Source organism: Microcebus murinus, chromosome 17 (assembly GCF_040939455.1).
Source record: "Microcebus murinus isolate Inina chromosome 17, M.murinus_Inina_mat1.0, whole genome shotgun sequence".
Taxonomy (NCBI): Eukaryota; Metazoa; Chordata; class Mammalia; order Primates; family Cheirogaleidae; genus Microcebus; species Microcebus murinus.
In genome coordinates, this window is record NC_134120.1 from 77,514 (window position 1) to 95,049 (window position 17,536).

The 17,536-nt window shown below is 56.6% G+C and overlaps 1 protein-coding gene across 1 annotated transcript in view; it reads left to right on the top strand.

The window, feature by feature from the left end:
• PARD6G (par-6 family cell polarity regulator gamma) overlaps nt 1-14,334 on the top strand; it is a 62,100-nt gene extending 47,766 nt beyond the window's left edge. Inside the window, exon 3 of the mRNA XM_012788937.2 lies at nt 13,376-14,334. Within this exon, the coding sequence (XP_012644391.1) occupies nt 13,376-14,208 (833 nt within the window). The 3' untranslated portion in view covers nt 14,209-14,334. The remainder of the gene's footprint in view (nt 1-13,375) is intronic.
• The last annotated feature ends 3,202 nt before the right edge of the window (nt 14,335-17,536 follow it).

Here is a 17,536-nt window from a genome sequence, read left to right on the forward strand (position 1 = left end):
TACCCCGTGACATCTCAGTCCAGCTGCTTAAAGTCTTTCCAACAGTCTCGTTGGCTTTGAGCCTCCCTGCAGCCACGTAACACACCAGCTGCCGCACCCGGCAAAAGTTTTCCTTGGGGCCACGGCGTTTTGTCATGAGAGTAGAATAAAAATTTGAAAACAAAACAATCCTATCTAATGAAAAATGTGTTACTTTATATTGTTTTCTGTGCTTTTTCACTAAAAAGTAACATAAAAACTTGAAAATTAGTACTGTAAAAAGTAATGTGAAGACTCGAAAATAGTTCACAAGGGTAAAGTTTGTTTCTTGTCAGGCTTAAGTGTCATTTAAAGGTAAACACATAGAAAAGCGAAATTTATTGCCTTCTATTTGTTGAATCCACATTTTTAGAATTAAATTGTCAGCATTAATTGTAACAGTACGAACATCAACAGGTAAGATTTTCAGGAACCAACCGCAGGGCTTTGCGCAGCTTTTGCTCCCTGAGGCCCCGGGGCAACCCCAATACGCTCGCCACAGCAGTTGCCGTGTAAGCTGGTTGAGCTTAACCCTCCTGGGCTTCACCCCTGCTGGGAGAGGAGAGGAGGGCCCCGTGAGTGCTGGGTGCCCGGGGAGCACCCACAGAGCCGTTTCCTGGGGCCTGAGAGCTGGCAGGGAGGCCGACCCCGTGGGCTGCCCACGAGTGCGAGCGGAGGAAGTGAGGACGGCGGGTCATGGTCCCCGCGGACTGGGAGGAAAGGGGTGTTTCGCCACCAGCATTCCACGCCGGCCTCTCGGGGAGCTGCGGAAGCACGTGCCGGCGTCCTCTGTCAGGAAGGGCTCCCGTCGTGTTTGCGTTGGACTCGGTTGCCGTGCAGAGATCCGGTCCCACGCGGGGGCGGGCGGGCAGTGGCCCTGGCTGACTCCAGTCCAGGGGGGCCCTGGCTGGCGTCCCCCGGGCTCCTTGGTGGGGCTGCTGTGAGCTCCTTTGAGGGAGAGAAGACAGCGGTTGGTTTGGTGTGTTGGCAGAGGCCGGGTTTGAATGCCGGCCGTGGGAGCTGCTCCAGGAGGTCTGCTCTAAACACAGGCTTTTCTGCCAACGGTTATTTTTGGCTGTTTCGATTACAGTTCTGCACTCTGGTAACCAGTGTAGTCTCATGTAAATGCAGGCTGTATCACAGCCGGGCCATGGAGGCAGGTCTGGGGCGGGAACGACACGTGGACAGCGCGGAACGAGGAGGTGACAGGTGGCCAGGTCGGTTAATGCTGCACCGCAGCCTTTGACACAGTGAGGCCTCCGCTCACACCTGACATTGCTCCGTGTTCATGTGTCGCCTGGGGAACGTGGGGAAGCAAGTGTGGGCACGCATGGGCACAGAAGTGGTGGATCCCCTTTCAGGACGGGGGGTCCTGTGCGCCAGAGGAAGGGGCTGGGGTCTCTCTGTTGCCTTTGGCTCCCACGGTGGCTGAGTCATAGAGGGCCCATGGATGCACGCTCCGTAGCGCTGAGCCGGCTGAGGTGCGCTGAGGAGGCTGCGTGTCCTCGCACAGGTGAGTGCGCAGTGGGCAGGGCCTTCTCGTGCCACGCGCCTCGGGGCCCAGCCTGTGGGCACAGCTGCCCGCTCGGAAGCAGAGCTCAAAGCGGTGAAGCCGTGTTCCAAGTGCAGTTCTCACTGGGCCGGACAGGGCAGGATGGCAGCCCCGTATCCAGGAGTGGGGAAGCCCCAGGTGTGGGGCCCGTCAGGCAGAGCAGCTCTCTCCGGGTTCTTCCTTGGTTGCTTAGGTGGTTCTGAAGACCAGGCAAGATGAGAAGACGGTCAAGAAGCAGATTTTAGGGACTGACAGTAAAAATTTGGTGTTACTTTTAAAGCAATGGAGGGGCAGTACTGGCTGAGAGTTTGGCTGGAGGGACAATGAGAATTAGTTTCATTAAAATTAACTTTAAAGTCATCTCTTAATACATTGAAAATCAGGTCACCCTCTGAGGATGTGTTTGGCCTCTCGGAATGAGTTTTCGGGAGAGAGACGCCGTGCGTGTGGTGCCTGTGGCCCAGCGACACCCGCCCGCCTCAGCAAAGCGTGCCGTACCGGAGGCTCCTGTTCCTTGAGGGCGGCCGCCCGGCGCTGGCTAGAAGGTGCTCAGGCCCGAGCCTGAAGGCTGTGAGAGGGTTTAGTTAATTGCAGGCGGTGTGATCCCTGATGCTATTCCAGAAAGAGCAGCTGTCCTCGGCTGGCCTGCACACGGCCGAGGCAGACCCTGCGGTGGGTGCAGGTGGCAGGTGTCCTGTTGGTCTGAGCTGCCCTCTGGTGCCCGCTGGCAGCCCCAGGCGCAGGCAGCCTGAGAAAGTGGACGCACCCAGCAGAGTCGTCTAGCCTTGACTCTCTGGCTTTTGGGGTCCCAGTGGCTGTAGCCTCTTTCCACTGCCAGACCCTCGGGTGACTTCGACGCGCCCCTGAGCTGCTGGGGGCCACGCCTGCTCTGACGGCTCCCGGGCCCAGCGAGGCCTGCGGCCCACCTCGCTGCGGGCAGGGGCAGGAGTCGTGCGGTCGGCAGGCAGCGTGGATGTCCAGGAGCAGGAGCTCGAGACCAGCCTAAGCAAGGGCGAGACCCCGTCTCTCCTAAAAATAGAAAGAAATTTAATTGGCCAACTAAAAATATATAGAAAAGATTATCCGGGCATGGTGGCGCATGCCTATAGTCCCAGCCACTCAGGAGGCTGAGGCAGGAGGATCACTTGAGTCCAGGAGTTCGAGGTCACAGTGAGCTGTGATGATGCCACTGCACTTCAGCCTGTCTCCGATAAAAAAGCTTTATTGAGACGTAATTCAGTGTCTGGCCATTGAAAGTGTCCAATCCCGTGTTGTTAGTAGGTTAGCAGAGTTGTGCAGCCATCAGCTCTGGAACATTCTTGTCACCCCAAAAAGAAATCTCTGCAGCGCCAAGTGGTCTCTCCCTGCTGCCTCATCTCCAGCCCAGGGAGCCCCTCACTCGCCTTCTCGGTACCGATCTCCCAGTTCTTGTCGCGTGCGCAGATGGAGTCGTAGGACACGCGGTCTCAGCTCCTGGCGCCTTCCACGCCGCGCGGCGTCACCAGGGTCCGTCCTCACGGTGGCGTGTCAGAGCGTCAGCCTCCTCGGGACCGAGGTGTGCCCCATCACCAGCGTCACGGGGCACACGGGCTGTCCCAGCTCCGGGCTCCCGTGACGGCGCTGCTGCGAACGCTCACGCCAGGCCCTGGTGTTCAGTCCGGGAGGGCCTCGAGAGGTCACGCAGAGGTCGCCACAGGGCCGGCAGTGCCCCTCCTGGAGGGTCCCTGCCCGGCGACTGTCCCTTCTCCGACCGCCTGGGGTGGGGGGGAGAGCGGACACCTCCGTCTTGTCCCTGGCCTGGGGGTGTCCAGCGCCTCACCGCTGGCGTGACCCCGGCATGACCTCGGCAGGCGTCCCGCCCTGCCTCACGCCGCTGAGTGCCCCTTGGCCGCGGCGTTTCGTGCTGCCCTGTGTCTGGCTGGAGCCTAGCGTTTGTTTCTCCTCGGCAGATGCATCTGGGACTGGGTCTTGACTTCAGCTGGTTTGGGAAACAAGGACCAGGGAAAGCAGGGCCGCCCAGCCCTACCCAGGGAGGTTTGTGGAAAGGAGTTAAAGTTCTTCAGCAGCGCGTCACCCGCCGCGTGCCCTGAGCTGTCATTTTGGTTTGTGTCTGTCCCTGTGGTTTCGGCGTCGCCTCGTGCTCAGCCCAGACTGGGACGTCCAAACCGACTCCTGACTCGGGAATTTAAACCTCATAGCACAGCTTGATGCAGAGGGCGTGTTTATTGTATTCTCGGTTCTTTTTTATTCAAAAGTTGCATGAAAATCGCTGAGGCTGGTTTTGATGGAGAGATCCCTGCGGGTGCTTCTGCTAAATCCGTACCTTTGTGGTTGGGCGAAGCGAGTGTGAGGCCAGAGGAATGTCTGCGGGACCGGAGGGCGGCTCCAGCCTCGGGCCAGACGAGCTGGCGCGATTGCTGGCGAGATGGCATTGGAGAGAAAACAGGCGTCCCTGCCCACGCCCGGTGCCACCGCTCCGGCTGGTGCGCGGCCTCGGGAAGCCAGCTCTGCCTGAAGCCCGCTCAGCCAAGGGGTCGTCGGCTGCGCAGGAAGACAGCGGCCCCGTGGTGGCTCGGAGCCCCCAGGAAGACACGGGCCGTTCGACTGCATGTGGCTCCTCACCGTCTCGTCTGCAGCTCGTGTGCAGAAACCCTCTCTGTGGCTTTGTCTCCCGCTGGCTCTCACGCTGCCAGGCTGCCCGTCTGGTCTGCCCTGACTGTCCCCGAGCGCTGAGACTGGGACTCCGGCTTCCGGGCTCGCGTCCTCTTTGTTAGTCAGCGGGGCTGTGGTAGAGGACGGGCCGTGGCCCTTGTGAGACCAGGAGCCACGTGAGAGAGATGGCGGAGAGGCTTCTGGCCGGCACACGCGTTGCCTGCTGCTTTTCGGCACATGTAGCTTCAGCCAAACACCCAGCCCCATACCCAGAGCTGAAAAATCAAACTGCGCTGGGTGTAGTGGCTCATGCCTCCTCACTTTCGGAGGCTGCGGCGGCAGGATCGCTTGAGGCCAGTCTGAGCAACAGTGAGACCTCGTCTCTACAAAAACAGAAAAATTAACCAGATGTGGTGGCGAGTGCCTGAGGCAGGAGGATTGCTGGAGCCCAGGAGTTGGAGGTTGCAGTGAGCTGTCACTGCACTCCAGCCCGGGCAACAGAGCGAGACCCTTTCTTAGAAGATATATAAATAAAATTGTAACATCAGATTTAAAAGGTTTCTAGAAACATTTGTTCTGCCCAAAGTAAGAAGTTTTAATTTTTTAAACGCTAAACCTGAACCTTGAGAAGCCCTGCAGTGTACCTTGCACATAGAACTGTGGTGCAGGGGTTTGGGTTTAAGGTTTTCACCTCCCAGGTGGCTTCTAGGTGACTGAAGAGTGTGGAATGGCACCTTTTTTCCCTATGAAAGCTATTTTTATGCAGTTTTGTATTTGTTCTCAGAACAATTGGGCTAAAAATACCACCTTAAATTTTTTTTTAGTGTGCATTTTCAGATATTATTGGAAATAAATTCAGAGTCGAGGTGTCACAATATGGGAAGATTGCTGCCTCAGCATCAACAAGCAGACAGATAAATGTACATATGTTTTCACTGGCAAAAGCTAACAGTTCTCCAAGGGTAGTCGCAAGCATCTCAGGTGGACCCTGTTCTTCCAGCTGGCATGCCATGGCTGCTGCCGAGTGTTTGCCTGCCTCTCCTTGGGGTCCTGGATTGGGGCTGCCCTCAGGGCAAGGGGGTCCGGGGTGGGGCTGGCCTGGGGGTGCTGTGTCTCTGGGTTAGAGTTCGGATCAGAGGCAGCCCAGGTAATCACAGGCATTTCAGGAGTAGGGACAGAAGTTCAAGGTCAAAGATGATGTCACAGTTGTGGGAGGGTCTAGGAGCTGGGGGGAGACCCTGCTTGGGCCCTTCCCAGCTTCGCTGCTTTCTGCCTCAGTTTCCCTTCTAACAAAAGAGACTCCGCTTCTCCACCTGGAGCGTGTGTGGGGTCCTGCTAAAACACAGATTCTGTTGGGGGGGCTGGGCTGATTCTGCGTGTCCCACACTCGGGCCAGCCTGGGCAGCGGAGCTCTGAGGGCCCCTCCCGGTGCCTGCCCCACACCTAGGGGAGCAGTCAGGCCCCCCAGGGAAGAGAAGGTCCCGGCTCCTGGTGGGGCCAGCAGGCGGGCACAGCCTGCTGACGAGAGGTGAGGAGGGGACACCTCCATGCCAGGGAGGATAGTCAGTCCAGGTCTTGCTGAGTCTGTGGGGCAGAGACAGAGGATCTCCACTTCCCTCCCCGGGGACCGGTCCGTGTCACCAGCTGGCTGCAGCGTTCTGTGGGGGGCTCTCCTGGTGCCGCAGCGGCCTCTCATGCTCGCCTGGTGGCTGAGCGTGTAACACACACGCCTGGCACACTGGGTACCTGGCGCCCACCCCAGCCAGCGTGGTGTCAGGACCACGGCCTCCACAGTCATCCCAGCCGGGGCATTAGGTGACACGGCCAAAGGGCTGGGGACAGATGCCACCTCTCCCATCCCCTGGGGTGTCTAACTGGAACCGCTGGTGTGCTTGGCACAAACTCGGGTCTGTGGTCAGGGCACCCAGGGCTGGTCCTCAGGCATCATGGTCCCTCACGAGGAACCTCCGGACCACGTGCCTTCGCCCACCCAGGCTGGTCCCCAGGTTAGACCCTGTGTGCTGTGTTGTGACAGAGTCGGTCCCTGTTCCTGGGTAGAGTGCCGTGGCATCATCACAGCTCAGTGCAGCCTCGGACTCCTGGGCTCAAGGGATCCTCCTGCCTCAGTCTCCCCAGGAGCTGGGACTACAGGCGCCACCATACCTGGCTAATTTTTCTATTTTTAGTAGAGACGGGGTCTTGCTCTTGCTCTTGCTCAGGCTGGTAAAAAGCTCCTGAGCTCAAGCAGTCCTCCCGCCTCGGTCTCCCAAGTAGCTGGGATTACAGGCGTGAGCCACCACGCCTGGCCATCAAGTTACAGCCCATGTTTTCATGAAGAGACTGTGCACGAGGTATCAGGCAGGCCTCCGAATAGCCAGGTTCCACGGGGACCACCTTCCCGCCTGCTGGACCTGCGAGTGAGACGGGTTCTTGCCCCTAGCACTGCTGACATCTGGGCTGGGCCATTCCTTGCTGTTGGTCAGTGCCCCGGCCTGCACCTCCTGGTGCCAGCAGCATCGCCTCCGGTGTGACAACTGCAATGTCTCCGGATCTCACCACGTGTCCCTGGGGAGAGGCAGGGGGTATGTCTGAGCGTTGCTGTGTCGGGCAGGCTCTGTGTGGTGGGGGGCTGCAGCTGAGGGTCCGGCCCACCCACCGCGTGGTGATTCGGGTGTCCCTGCGGGCTCAGTGCTGGGTGGGAGTGTGCAGAGTCCCTGGCAGGAGCTGGGGTCAGGCCTGCAACCTGCAGAGTGCGAGATCCCCGTGACACCTCAGTGGCTTCATGGTGTGACAGAGACAGATACATTTGAACGTAAGATCGTCCTTCTAGAAGCATCCAAGGCAGCTTCGTGCCCAGCGAGCAGAGGGCAAGAGCCCCAGAGGCTGCAGACCAGTTTGCAGAGGCCCCACAATGCCTGGAGCACGGACCACAGATGGGAGGGTCTTCCCGCAGCCTGGGAGCCTGCGTGAGGCCAGACCCCCCAGGAGGAGGGAGGTGCTTCCCCGGGTGCTGCCGCTCCTGGGTGTGCGCCCAGCCTGGCCTGCGGCCGGGAACTCCCTTGGCAGGAGCTTCGGTCCGTGCCCCCTCAGCCCCCTGGGCTGCCGGGATGAGCCCACAGCCCCGACACCACGGCCATCCCATCCCGGCCCGGGGTGCCCAGCCAGGCGCCTGCGTGGCTTTCCCACGGGCACTCACCTTTCCTCTCCCTTCACCCTGTGGCACCCTGAGCTCTCGGTACTGCCGGGGCACCGCGCGGCTGCTTCCCTAGACAGAGGCTGCTGCGCAGCTCTGGGAGCTGGAGCCATCGCGCAGCCCCGGGGAGCTGAGCCTTGTGCAGCGTCAGCAGTTCTTAGACCAAAACATGAGCAGCTTCAGGGTCACGTTGGGTTTTGCGTTACCCAAGCCGCTTGCTCTGATAAATAAGCGTCCTGGCAAATTTCTCACTCTGTAGCTTGTGGGAAGCGGTGGCCACCCCAACCCTGACCCGTAGCCCATGGCCCGGACATTTGTCACTGTGCTCGCTTCACCGAGGAGGAGGTGACGCCCCTGAACGGCGCCTGGGCCACAGCGAGGAGCCCACACCCACCGCAGAAGCTGCGCTCGTGGCGTCTCGCCACGTGTCCCTGTGGACTCGTCTGTGCAGGGAACGGCGGGTGTGGTCGGCCCCGGAGGAGGGGAGATTCTACAGCAGCGGCATGGCGTGGGGCTCCCCTCTCCCGTCAGCCTGTCTGCGAGGTTTGGGCCAGTGACGGGCTGAGGGCAGGACACGCCCGGCGAGGGAACGGTGTGGGCGGAGGGCATGTCACTGCAGCTCGCGGCCTGCGGGTCCGCCTGCCGGGTGAGCTCACCCTCCCGCGGCCTGGCAGAGTGCCAGGCTTGCGTCACAGGACTCACCTGGGTGACCTCAGCCAGCTCCAGGGCATTGCTGAGCAAAAACCGTTCCCCCTAGTTAAAAACACAGCTGCAGCCAACCGCAGGCCCTTCCTGTGGAGGCGGCAGGGGCCACAGCGCCCCGGCCTGGCTGTGGCCCTGCTTGCAGCGGCCTGGGAGGTGGGGGGTCTTTGTAGGCGCTTGTGACTGTTCCATTCCGTGGGCTTTGAAAATATGTGGGAAGTGGGAAGCGGGGTGCTGGTCAGCGCCTGTCCCTGGGCCCTGCAGGGTGTGCCCCACGGGCGTCTCCTCGCCCCGTAGGCCTGTGCTCCCGCTCCCAGGCAGAGGAGCCTCCGGCTGCCTTGGGGTTGCCCCGGCCCCACGTGGGGGGAAGGACCAGAGACCTGCCTGGTCTCGTGCAGACCCTGCCGCGGGCCTGAGCCCCAGAGCAGCGTCCTCCTCCAGCCTCAGCGCCCTGCTCACACGGCCGACCCTGCATTCCGCAGCGCGCCGTGTAGACAGAGTGCCAGTGCGGGTGGTGCTCCCCCAACTCGGCGAGCCCCCCTTCCCCGCAGGAGCCATGTGGTGAGACCGTGGCGGGGGACCCAGAGCTGGGACGTGGCTCGACCGAGGTGTCCCCAGGATGAGGGCGCCTGGAAGGACTGCAGGCCTGCGCCTCTCCTCGCCACTCTGGGGTGGGGGTGGGGGCCGGAGTCTCGGGGGACCAGGCTTCTGTGGAAAGGAGGCCCGGCACCTCGGCAGGAGTGGGGACCAGCTCGGGGAGGAGGAAGTGAGACCCTGTCCCCCTGGGCGCCGGGACTGACCTCCGCGAGGAAGTGGAGATTTTCTGAGATCGTCAAAGCGTGACTCACCAGACCCAGGCGTGCCGGACCCAGGCATGCAGGTCGTTGCGCTTCCCCAGCCGCCGCCTGCTCCCAAGGCCCCCAGAAGAGGCTGCCCCTGCTGGGCCCTGCTCTGCCTTCAGCCCCTGCGTCATCTTGAACAAGCGTCAGGGCTCAGAGTTCAGACCTGTGAGCACCACAGTCCTTTTACCCTGTCCTTCCCTTGACATAGACGTCCATGTTCCAGAACAAGGGGCCAGGCCCTTGGCTGTTCTCTTCCAGTCCGTGCTCGGGCGTGATCCCTCTGGGGTCCGTCGTCTGTGGGCCCGGCTCCGCGGGGCAGGAGCTGCACGCGTCTGCTTGGGTGGGGCCTGTTCCCCCGACAGACCGTGCGCTCCTGAGAGCAGGCGCCAGTTTCCCGTGTGTCGAGCTGCACAGATGCTAAACACATACGGGGCCGAGCCGATGGGTGGCCAGGCCCGTGGCAAGTGGCTCAGTTGTGAGCTGCCAGCTTTGGACCTTTCCACACCAACTCAGCGAGCGGTGGCTCCACTCTGAAAGTCCAGACTTTCCTTGACCTCCCCAGCAACTCCCATCCTTGCAAACTGTGCAATGACCATCTAAGCCCATGCGAAGGAACGTAACAGGTGATGCTGATGAGGACGTGTTTACAGTGACCTGTGCGTGCACAGCTGGACAGACAAGCCGGCCCTGTGCTGTAGGGGAGTCCGGGGCAGCTCTGCCTCATTCCCATGTCCCCCCCCCCCCGCGCTGCCTTCCCAGTCACCCCCCACGGGGGCTGCTCCTGGCACCTCAGACCTGCCTCCCCAGACCCTGCCTGCCACTGCAGGCTCCACGAAGCAGGGTTTGTCTGTCCTGGTCACGTCTCTGGGCAGGTGGTGCCTGAGGGCCTGACCATCCCGGCCGCTGGCCTCCGCATCAAGCCATGGTCTCATCAGCCTGGGGTCAGGCCTCACAGCCCACCAAGGCCCTGGGAAGCCTGAGTGCCTGGCTCCCCGACACCCCACCTGGGGCACCTATGCCTGGAACACCTGCCTGGCCCAGCGACCAAGCCAACAGGGCTGGTGGTTCAGAGCCACACGTTCTGGAAACTCCAATTAGTTGAAAAGCAATATTTCTTCTAGCTGGTTACACAACTTTTTAACCATTCATGCCTCCTTAACTTTTAAAGAAAACGGTTGGTCATACTAAGGGAAGAATTTGGTACATGCACCATGTAACGACTTCTATTCTTTTATGCTTCCAGGCATTTTTTGCCCCATTCTTCATAATTATGGAGTTTTAGGGGAGGGGTGCTAATAATTTTTATGATGTCTGAGATTTTTGCAAGTGTTTTTAAATCATTTTTAGTAGTTTTCTCAAGTAAAAACATTTTAAATGAGTTTTTTAACTTTTAAATTTAATATCAGGGTTCCAGTGATTTGTCAAGAAGTAGTATCCATGAAGGTGAATATCTACAACCACAAATTCATGTGGGAAATAACCGTGGATGTTCCACGAGATTCTAAACTTCAAATTTAAATAATTTTAATTCACTTATAAAGTAACTTTGTGTATTTCCCAAGGTTAGTTTTCTTGGTCACTGTTTAATTTGAAGTCTGTCATCATTTTTAAACTGAATAATTTTTTATGGCTGAGTAAGCTAGAGTCTTCCTCGTGGTGGGAAAATCTTCCCACAGAAAAGGAGGTGACTTTTTGGCCATTCCCGTAAAACACAGTGTCTTTAAACATTATTTTCGCTCTGAAACAGGAGATTTTGTGATTCGCAGCAAACTGCTGCAGGGTCAAGACCCTCTCACGCTCCCCTCCCCCATGCCCTGCCCCGCCCCATGCCCTGACCTCAGAGGTGCTGTGACTTCCGCGTCCCCACACCTGGACAGGCCTCCCAGAGGAGCTGCCCCAAGCTCCATCCCAGCTGCTCTGTCTTCCCAGTGCTCTCTGGCCCCCAGAACCCTCCGGGCCCCCAGATGGGCAGGGTCCCTCCCGTCTGCATCGCTGGCCTCACCAGCTGCTGTGTCCAGTGGCACAGACGAGGACCAGGACGACCCCCCCACTTCTGCTTCCGGCCGAGGCCTGAGGGGACGCTGTGGCAGGGCTGGGCTGCCTGATCTGCAGGAGAACTGAGCAAACGGTGGAGGTTGTGCTTTTGTTGGCAGGACAGTGGGCAGATTGGATCGCTGCCTGCGAGCACTTTCTGTCTGTCATGACGTTCCCGTGACAGCGAACTGCGAAAAGAACAGTGGTCTGTTTCTCTGCCAGTTAAAACTGAAATGTTTCAACCTTTTCATTGGGAATTCTTAGACCTCTCCATGCATGTGACTTTTCTCCACCTGGGCGACTCTGGTGAAACTTCTTCCTGGCGGGTGGCTGTCGGCCGGTTTGAATCTGGACAAGCATGAAGCTGATTAGCCATAGGCACTTTGGGTCCTGAGTTGGGGGCAGAGGCTCTGGCTGTGCTGGAACGAGCAGCTGGCCAGCTGCTGCCTCCTGTGTTTGGCTGCGTTAATGTGTTTGACACATTAACTGCCGTGTGAGTTGTATTTAACTCACGCAAGCTCGCCAGGTGTGGGGCATAGGAGCAGAGGAGGACCCTGCGCACCTCGTCTGTGTTGAGGTGGGGGCGGTGCCCAGAGATGCGCCCTGGCCCGGAGCCGCCCCAGCCACTCGGGAATGGCTTGCCCAAAGGAGCAGGTGCCCCAGCGAGTCCGGTGTGACCTCACTGTCCTGGGTGTGTCGCTGCACGACACAGCTTAGGGTCCCCAGGCGCCGGAGGCTGAGGTGGTTGAGGTGACTGCACTGGGAGGGGGCCTGCCAGCACGGTCCTCGGCAGCGGCGCGTGGGCAGGGGCCGCCCGGGGCCTGACGAGCTGCCGCAGGGCTGCCCTGGCTGCCACGGACCGTCACAAATGGCACCAGTGAGCAGCTTCTCTCGGGTCTCCCATCTGTAGCCACGGCACGAGCAAGAAGGCGAAACGGAGCCTGGTGTACATCTGGCCCTTCTGGAGTGGCTGACGGAGAGTGAGGAAGGCCTTTGTGCCAAGAGCCGCCCGAGCGGGAAGCCGGCTTGGCCTGTCCCACGGCACTGGGGGAGGGCGGCCCCGACCTTCCGGAGACGTGGTTTGACCAGCGTCCCGGCCTCCTCGTGGGGAGTCAGGGCCGCTTTTCATGCTCATCAGGACATACACGATGAGAAGGGGTGTTTTGTAAGAAAATATTACTTAGAAAATCTTGGAGCTTCATAGGATCAGACTTATATTTCCCCTCTTGTTGAGGATGTCTTGAAATAGAAATGGGAGAAGAAAATACAATTTGAGTATTGTATCCTGAAAACAGGATATGGGGAGGTTGGTAGAAATTTGCCTAAAAAATGTATCTCCCTGAATTGCTTATTTTGTGGAAAATATAAGATTTAACATGTTGCTTGAGAAAGAAGCAATGACGATTTTGCTCCTGTAAAAAGGTATTTTAGGAACCAAAGTCTGGTATTTTAGGAATGGGGCATTCTTTAGAACAAATTTTAAGATGGTTTGGAATTTCTGACTAATAAAGTCCATATGCAATCGTTTATATTTAAAAAGAGATCAGAGAAATGGATCGCGTGGAAGCCCACACTGTCGGTCTGAACCCGAGTCGCCATGGCACCGCCCTCCACGCTTGCAGTAGACGTGCGGCGTTAGGGGCAGGAGCCCACTCTGGGGAGGCTGGGAAAGGGGCCACCAAGGAAGACCAAGTGGCCCTCCCACTCTGGCCTCCATCCTCACGCAGGACAGAATTGATTTAAGGGAGGTGATTGCAATTGACTTGGCCTCAAATGTTTGCCTGGTGCTCTCTGTTTGGACCAGCTGAGCCTGGGGTTGTGGGTGGCAAGAGCTGGGTGAAACAATGTGTAGGTGACGCCAGTGTGTGTATCAAATCCATTGAATACTCAACTGTAAAGAATTTAGTGCAGGCTGGGCGCAGTGGCTCACGCCTATAATCCCAGCACTCTGGGAAGCCAAAGTGGGAGGATCACTTGAGGTCAGGAGTTCAAGGCCTACCTGAGCAAGACCAGTCTCTACCAAAAATAGAAAAAATTAGCCGGGCATGGTGGCGCATGCCTGTAGTCCCAGCTACTCGGGAAGCTGAGGCAGAAGGATTGCTTGAGCCCAGGAGTTTGAGGTTGCTGTGAGCTAGGCTGATGCCACGGCACTCTAGCTGGAGTGACAGAGAGACTCTGTCTCAAAAATAAAAATTAAAATCCATTGCAGTAGTTAATACACCAGGTTTCTGCCAGGCCTCATACACAAATCAGAGACGCTGTTGCAGGTGACTGGCGGGCAGGCAGCCACGGCTTCCCAGCTGCTGGCAGTACCTGTTCAGTTCTGCTTCTGTGGGCTGTGACGTGCGCCCTAACCGCCCCTCCCTCTCTGCCCCACTGCAGAAGAGGCCGACCACTACAACTTCGGGGCGGGCACCCTGTCGAGGAAGAAGAAGGTGCTGGTGGCGCTGCGGGACGAGGGCCTGCGCCGGCGCGCGCACCTGGACATCAGCATGCCGCACGACTTCCGCCCGGTGTCCTCCGTCATCGACGTGGACATCCTGCCCGAGACGCACCGCCGCGTGAGGCTGTACCGGCACGGCTGCGAGAAGCCGCTGGGCTTCTACATCCGCGACGGCGTCAGCATGCGGGTGACGCCGCACGGGCTGGAGAAGGTGCCGGGCATCTTCATCTCGCGCATGGTGCCGGGCGGGCTGGCGGAGAGCACCGGGCTGCTGGCCGTGAACGACGAGGTCCTGGAGGTGAACGGCATCGAGGTGGCAGGGAAGACGCTGGACCAGGTCACGGACATGATGATCGCCAACAGCCACAACCTCATCGTCACCGTCAAGCCCGCCAACCAGAGGAACAACGTGGTGCGCGGCGGCCGCGCGCCCGGCAGCGCGTGCCCGTCCTCGGAGGGCGCAGGCCCGCCGGCCCCGCACGTCCTGCAGAACTTCCACCCCTACGAGGCGGAGAGCGACGAGGATGCAGACATCGTCATCGAGGGGGCCGTGGCGCCTCCCGCCCCCACCAGGGGCGCGCCCCCGGGCGGCCTCGCCCGCGCCAACGGCACCAGCCTGGTGCCCCGCCGGCCGCGGGACGCGCCCCTGGACAGCTCGGGACGCGAGGGCAGCATCCACAGACTGCTCAGCACGCTGCAGCCCGACCCGCGCCACAGCCTGGTGCTCCCGCGTGGCGGCGTGGAGGAGCACGGGCCGGCGCTCACGCTCTAGCCGCGCGGGCCCCCCTAACCCCGCGGGGCGCACGGTGGAGGAGCACGGCCCCCCCAAACCCCGCGGGGCGCACGGTGGAGGAGCACGGGCCGGCGCTCACGCTCACGCTCTAGCCGCGCGGGTCCCCCTAACCCCGCGGGGCGCACGGTGGAGGAGCACGGCCCCCCTAACCCCGCGGGGCGCACGGTGGAGGAGCACGGGCCGGCGCTCACGCTCTAGCCGCGCGGGTCCCCCTAACCCCGCATGGGGAGACTGCTCCTTAACCTGTATCTGGTTCCAAAGGAAGAAAAATAATTGTATACTTCATCCCCTCTTTTGCTCCCATAACCCTGCTCTTTATTTCACCTTCTGGATAGAAAATACTCTTTTTATAGAATTTCTCAACCAAACTTAAAACACACATGTGCCCCCTCCTCTCTAGAGTCATAGAAAACACCTGACCAAGTGCAAAAAATGCTTCATTTCTAAATTTTAGAAATAATTTTTATATAAAGCTTTAAATTATTTTTAAATAGTCAAAATCATGTTTTTAACTTAACCCATGCAAAAAATACCCTGAGACTTCAGCACAGTATTTTCACCGTGCTTTCTGCTGACTCGCAGGTGAGGCTGGTGTGCTAATGGCCCGCATATGACGAGCCAGGTTCTTAAGCACAAATTCACCCAAACCTGTAATGGGTACAGCGATAGAATATGAATTTCAAATATTCACGTTGTTTATAGTCATGTTTCAAAAAGCCAGATGGTGTTGGGCTTCCAGACATCCCTGGGCTGCCGTGGTGACCAGCAGAGGCAGCAGCACCCTCACCTGGATCCAAAGCCAGCAGAGAGGACGGGTGAGCCCTGCACACCTCTGGCGGGACTTTGGAAGCACAATCGCAGGGATGTACGAGTTCTGTTATCCTTGTTTTTCCAAAACAGCCATTTCTTTTTATAAGTCACAATTAATACATGCACATTTTCGTTTCTGGAAGAGATGGCCTGGCAGTGTTCTGGCGTTGTAACTGTCACAAGTCACTTGGAACTTAGCGATCCAACAGGTATCAAACTCACGTCACTTTACTTTGCTCTAGTAGCATTTACATATCTAGTAATTTTAAAGGTTTATTCATGTCTGATCCAATAAAATTTTATATTAAATACGTTTTCTGTTTGAATACAATGTTGGGGAGGAAATGTTACGTTTATGCTTTGGGAACTAAAGTTTGACCAAATAAATCTTTCCCATAACTACAGGTAAATCCTTTCCTGGGTTGGCAAAGCCTGAGCGGCTCCTGCGGACCAGCACCACCTGCTGGTCGGCGGCAGAACTGTCCTGACTTCATGATGTTGAGCTGACATGATGGAAAATGGTGCATTTTAACATTTTCATTTTTCCTGAATATTAAGTGAAAAGTACATTCTTTTCCTTTTGAAACCTATTAATGGACAGAAAGCTTTTTCTAAGTATTTGCGTCTTTCTGCAGCTATGTTTGAGTTTTTATTTGTATGCAATGGCTCCTGACCCTTTGTCCCTAAGCATGAGGAAGCCAGGGACACCCAGAGTCTTGGGTGAGGGTCCAGTTCCCCAGCTACGGGCTCTGATGGACTACGCAAGCATCTTGTCGTAGTGGAAACACTCCTCACTGCCGGGATATCACACAAGTGTTATAAAACCAAAATTCTAAGGCTAAGTTACTCTCACAAAGGAAATATTCTTTTTCTAAGTTATTGCTGGTTATTGAATATCTGTTAAGTAACCGTCTGCTACCAAGAAGGAAAGTTATATTGCTTACCACGTTTTAAGTTGTTAAGCAAATGTGAATAATTTTTTAAAGGAAAGAAAGGCTCTGAGATTTGGATGCTGTTACTCATAATTTTAGGAATTACAAATTGCTTGAAACAGCTGCTTGAGTGTATTTTTCTACCCAGGTCTGTACTTGTGCCATTGTCTTCTTTAAAAAAAAAAAACAAACTGTTGTATTATGTATTAAAGTTTTCTTGGTTTTATATATCAGAGAATAAAAACTTTTTTGGCTTTTGAGTTAAAATGCATTAATGACATATTTTGGTTGTGTTCTAAGGAGGGGAGGAGGTCGGCGCTGACAACAGATAACCACTCAAAAGGAAATGGCACGTTTATCAAGTGCCTGTTGTGCTTAATCCTCACAGGTTCTCCACGAGGCGAGTTATTTTATAGACGAAAAAATGGGCCCAAGCTCAGATAGAAAGATGACAGTCCAGAACCGTCTTCTGAAGTCCTGTTGAAAACGCTTTTCTGAATATTTTCTAAATATACCCTAGTTTGCCGAGTTTTCATTAACAGCACCATGCTGACATTACTGAATGTATAACGCACAGCCATCAAGATCCACTCAGTGGCGCACGCCTGTAATCCTAGCACTTTGGGAGGCTGAGGCAGGAAGATCGATTGGGGCCAGGAGTTTGAGGTTGCTGTGAGCTATGGTGATGCCACTGCACATTAGCCCAGGTGACAGAGTGAGACTTTATCTCCAAAAAAAAAAAAAACAATTCACTTACTCAACAAAGTACAAATACTGAGATTAGCAGTGAGCACCAGTAGCTTAACAAGTTCTCCTCACCCACTGGATCCTCATGACAGACCTGTGTGTGGCCTTTTTCAGTCTGCAGTTGAGGAACTCACACAGCTGGACAGTTGCCCCCAGAGCCTGGTGAGATGGAGCTGACAGGGAGGAATCAGGCACCTTGGAAACTGTCAGGTTTCACAGCCGTGCTCGTGTGTGAGCACGGGCCACACACCTGGCTGCAGGGTTCCCTGACCTGGCCTTCCACGTCCCAGCCCCCCGAGCCTGGAGCTGCTGGGAGGAGCCGGACTTCCAGCCGATAGTGAGACTCTGTCTGAGAATCGATGAGGTTATTTAGTGTCTTACGGTTTTGCACGAGATGATCAGACAGGGAATGTGTGCAGTCTTAAGTTGTGGCAAGTCACAAAGGCACACGGACAGCCACATGATTGTTACAGAACCTGAGAAATGTTCCGACAGAAAGCCACGCCTTCACCTCTGTCGAATGTTTTAAAAGGATGCAAATATGAACCCAGGGTGATAAAAATGTCCCCTTTTAATCCTTGCATGAAAATAATAGGTATTACAATGGATGACAGATTGTTTTCTTAAAAAAAAAAACAAAAAAACAAAAAAACTCCCCATACCAGGAATAAACTACTGTGAGGCTTTTTATGGCAGCACAATCAGTCTCACGGTGAACAGTCTAAGTTACTACAGTGACATGTGGCTGAACAGTCAGTCCCTAAATGCATGAAAACGTCTAATGTGCACTGTTTCTACTGTAACGTGAACCCACTTAG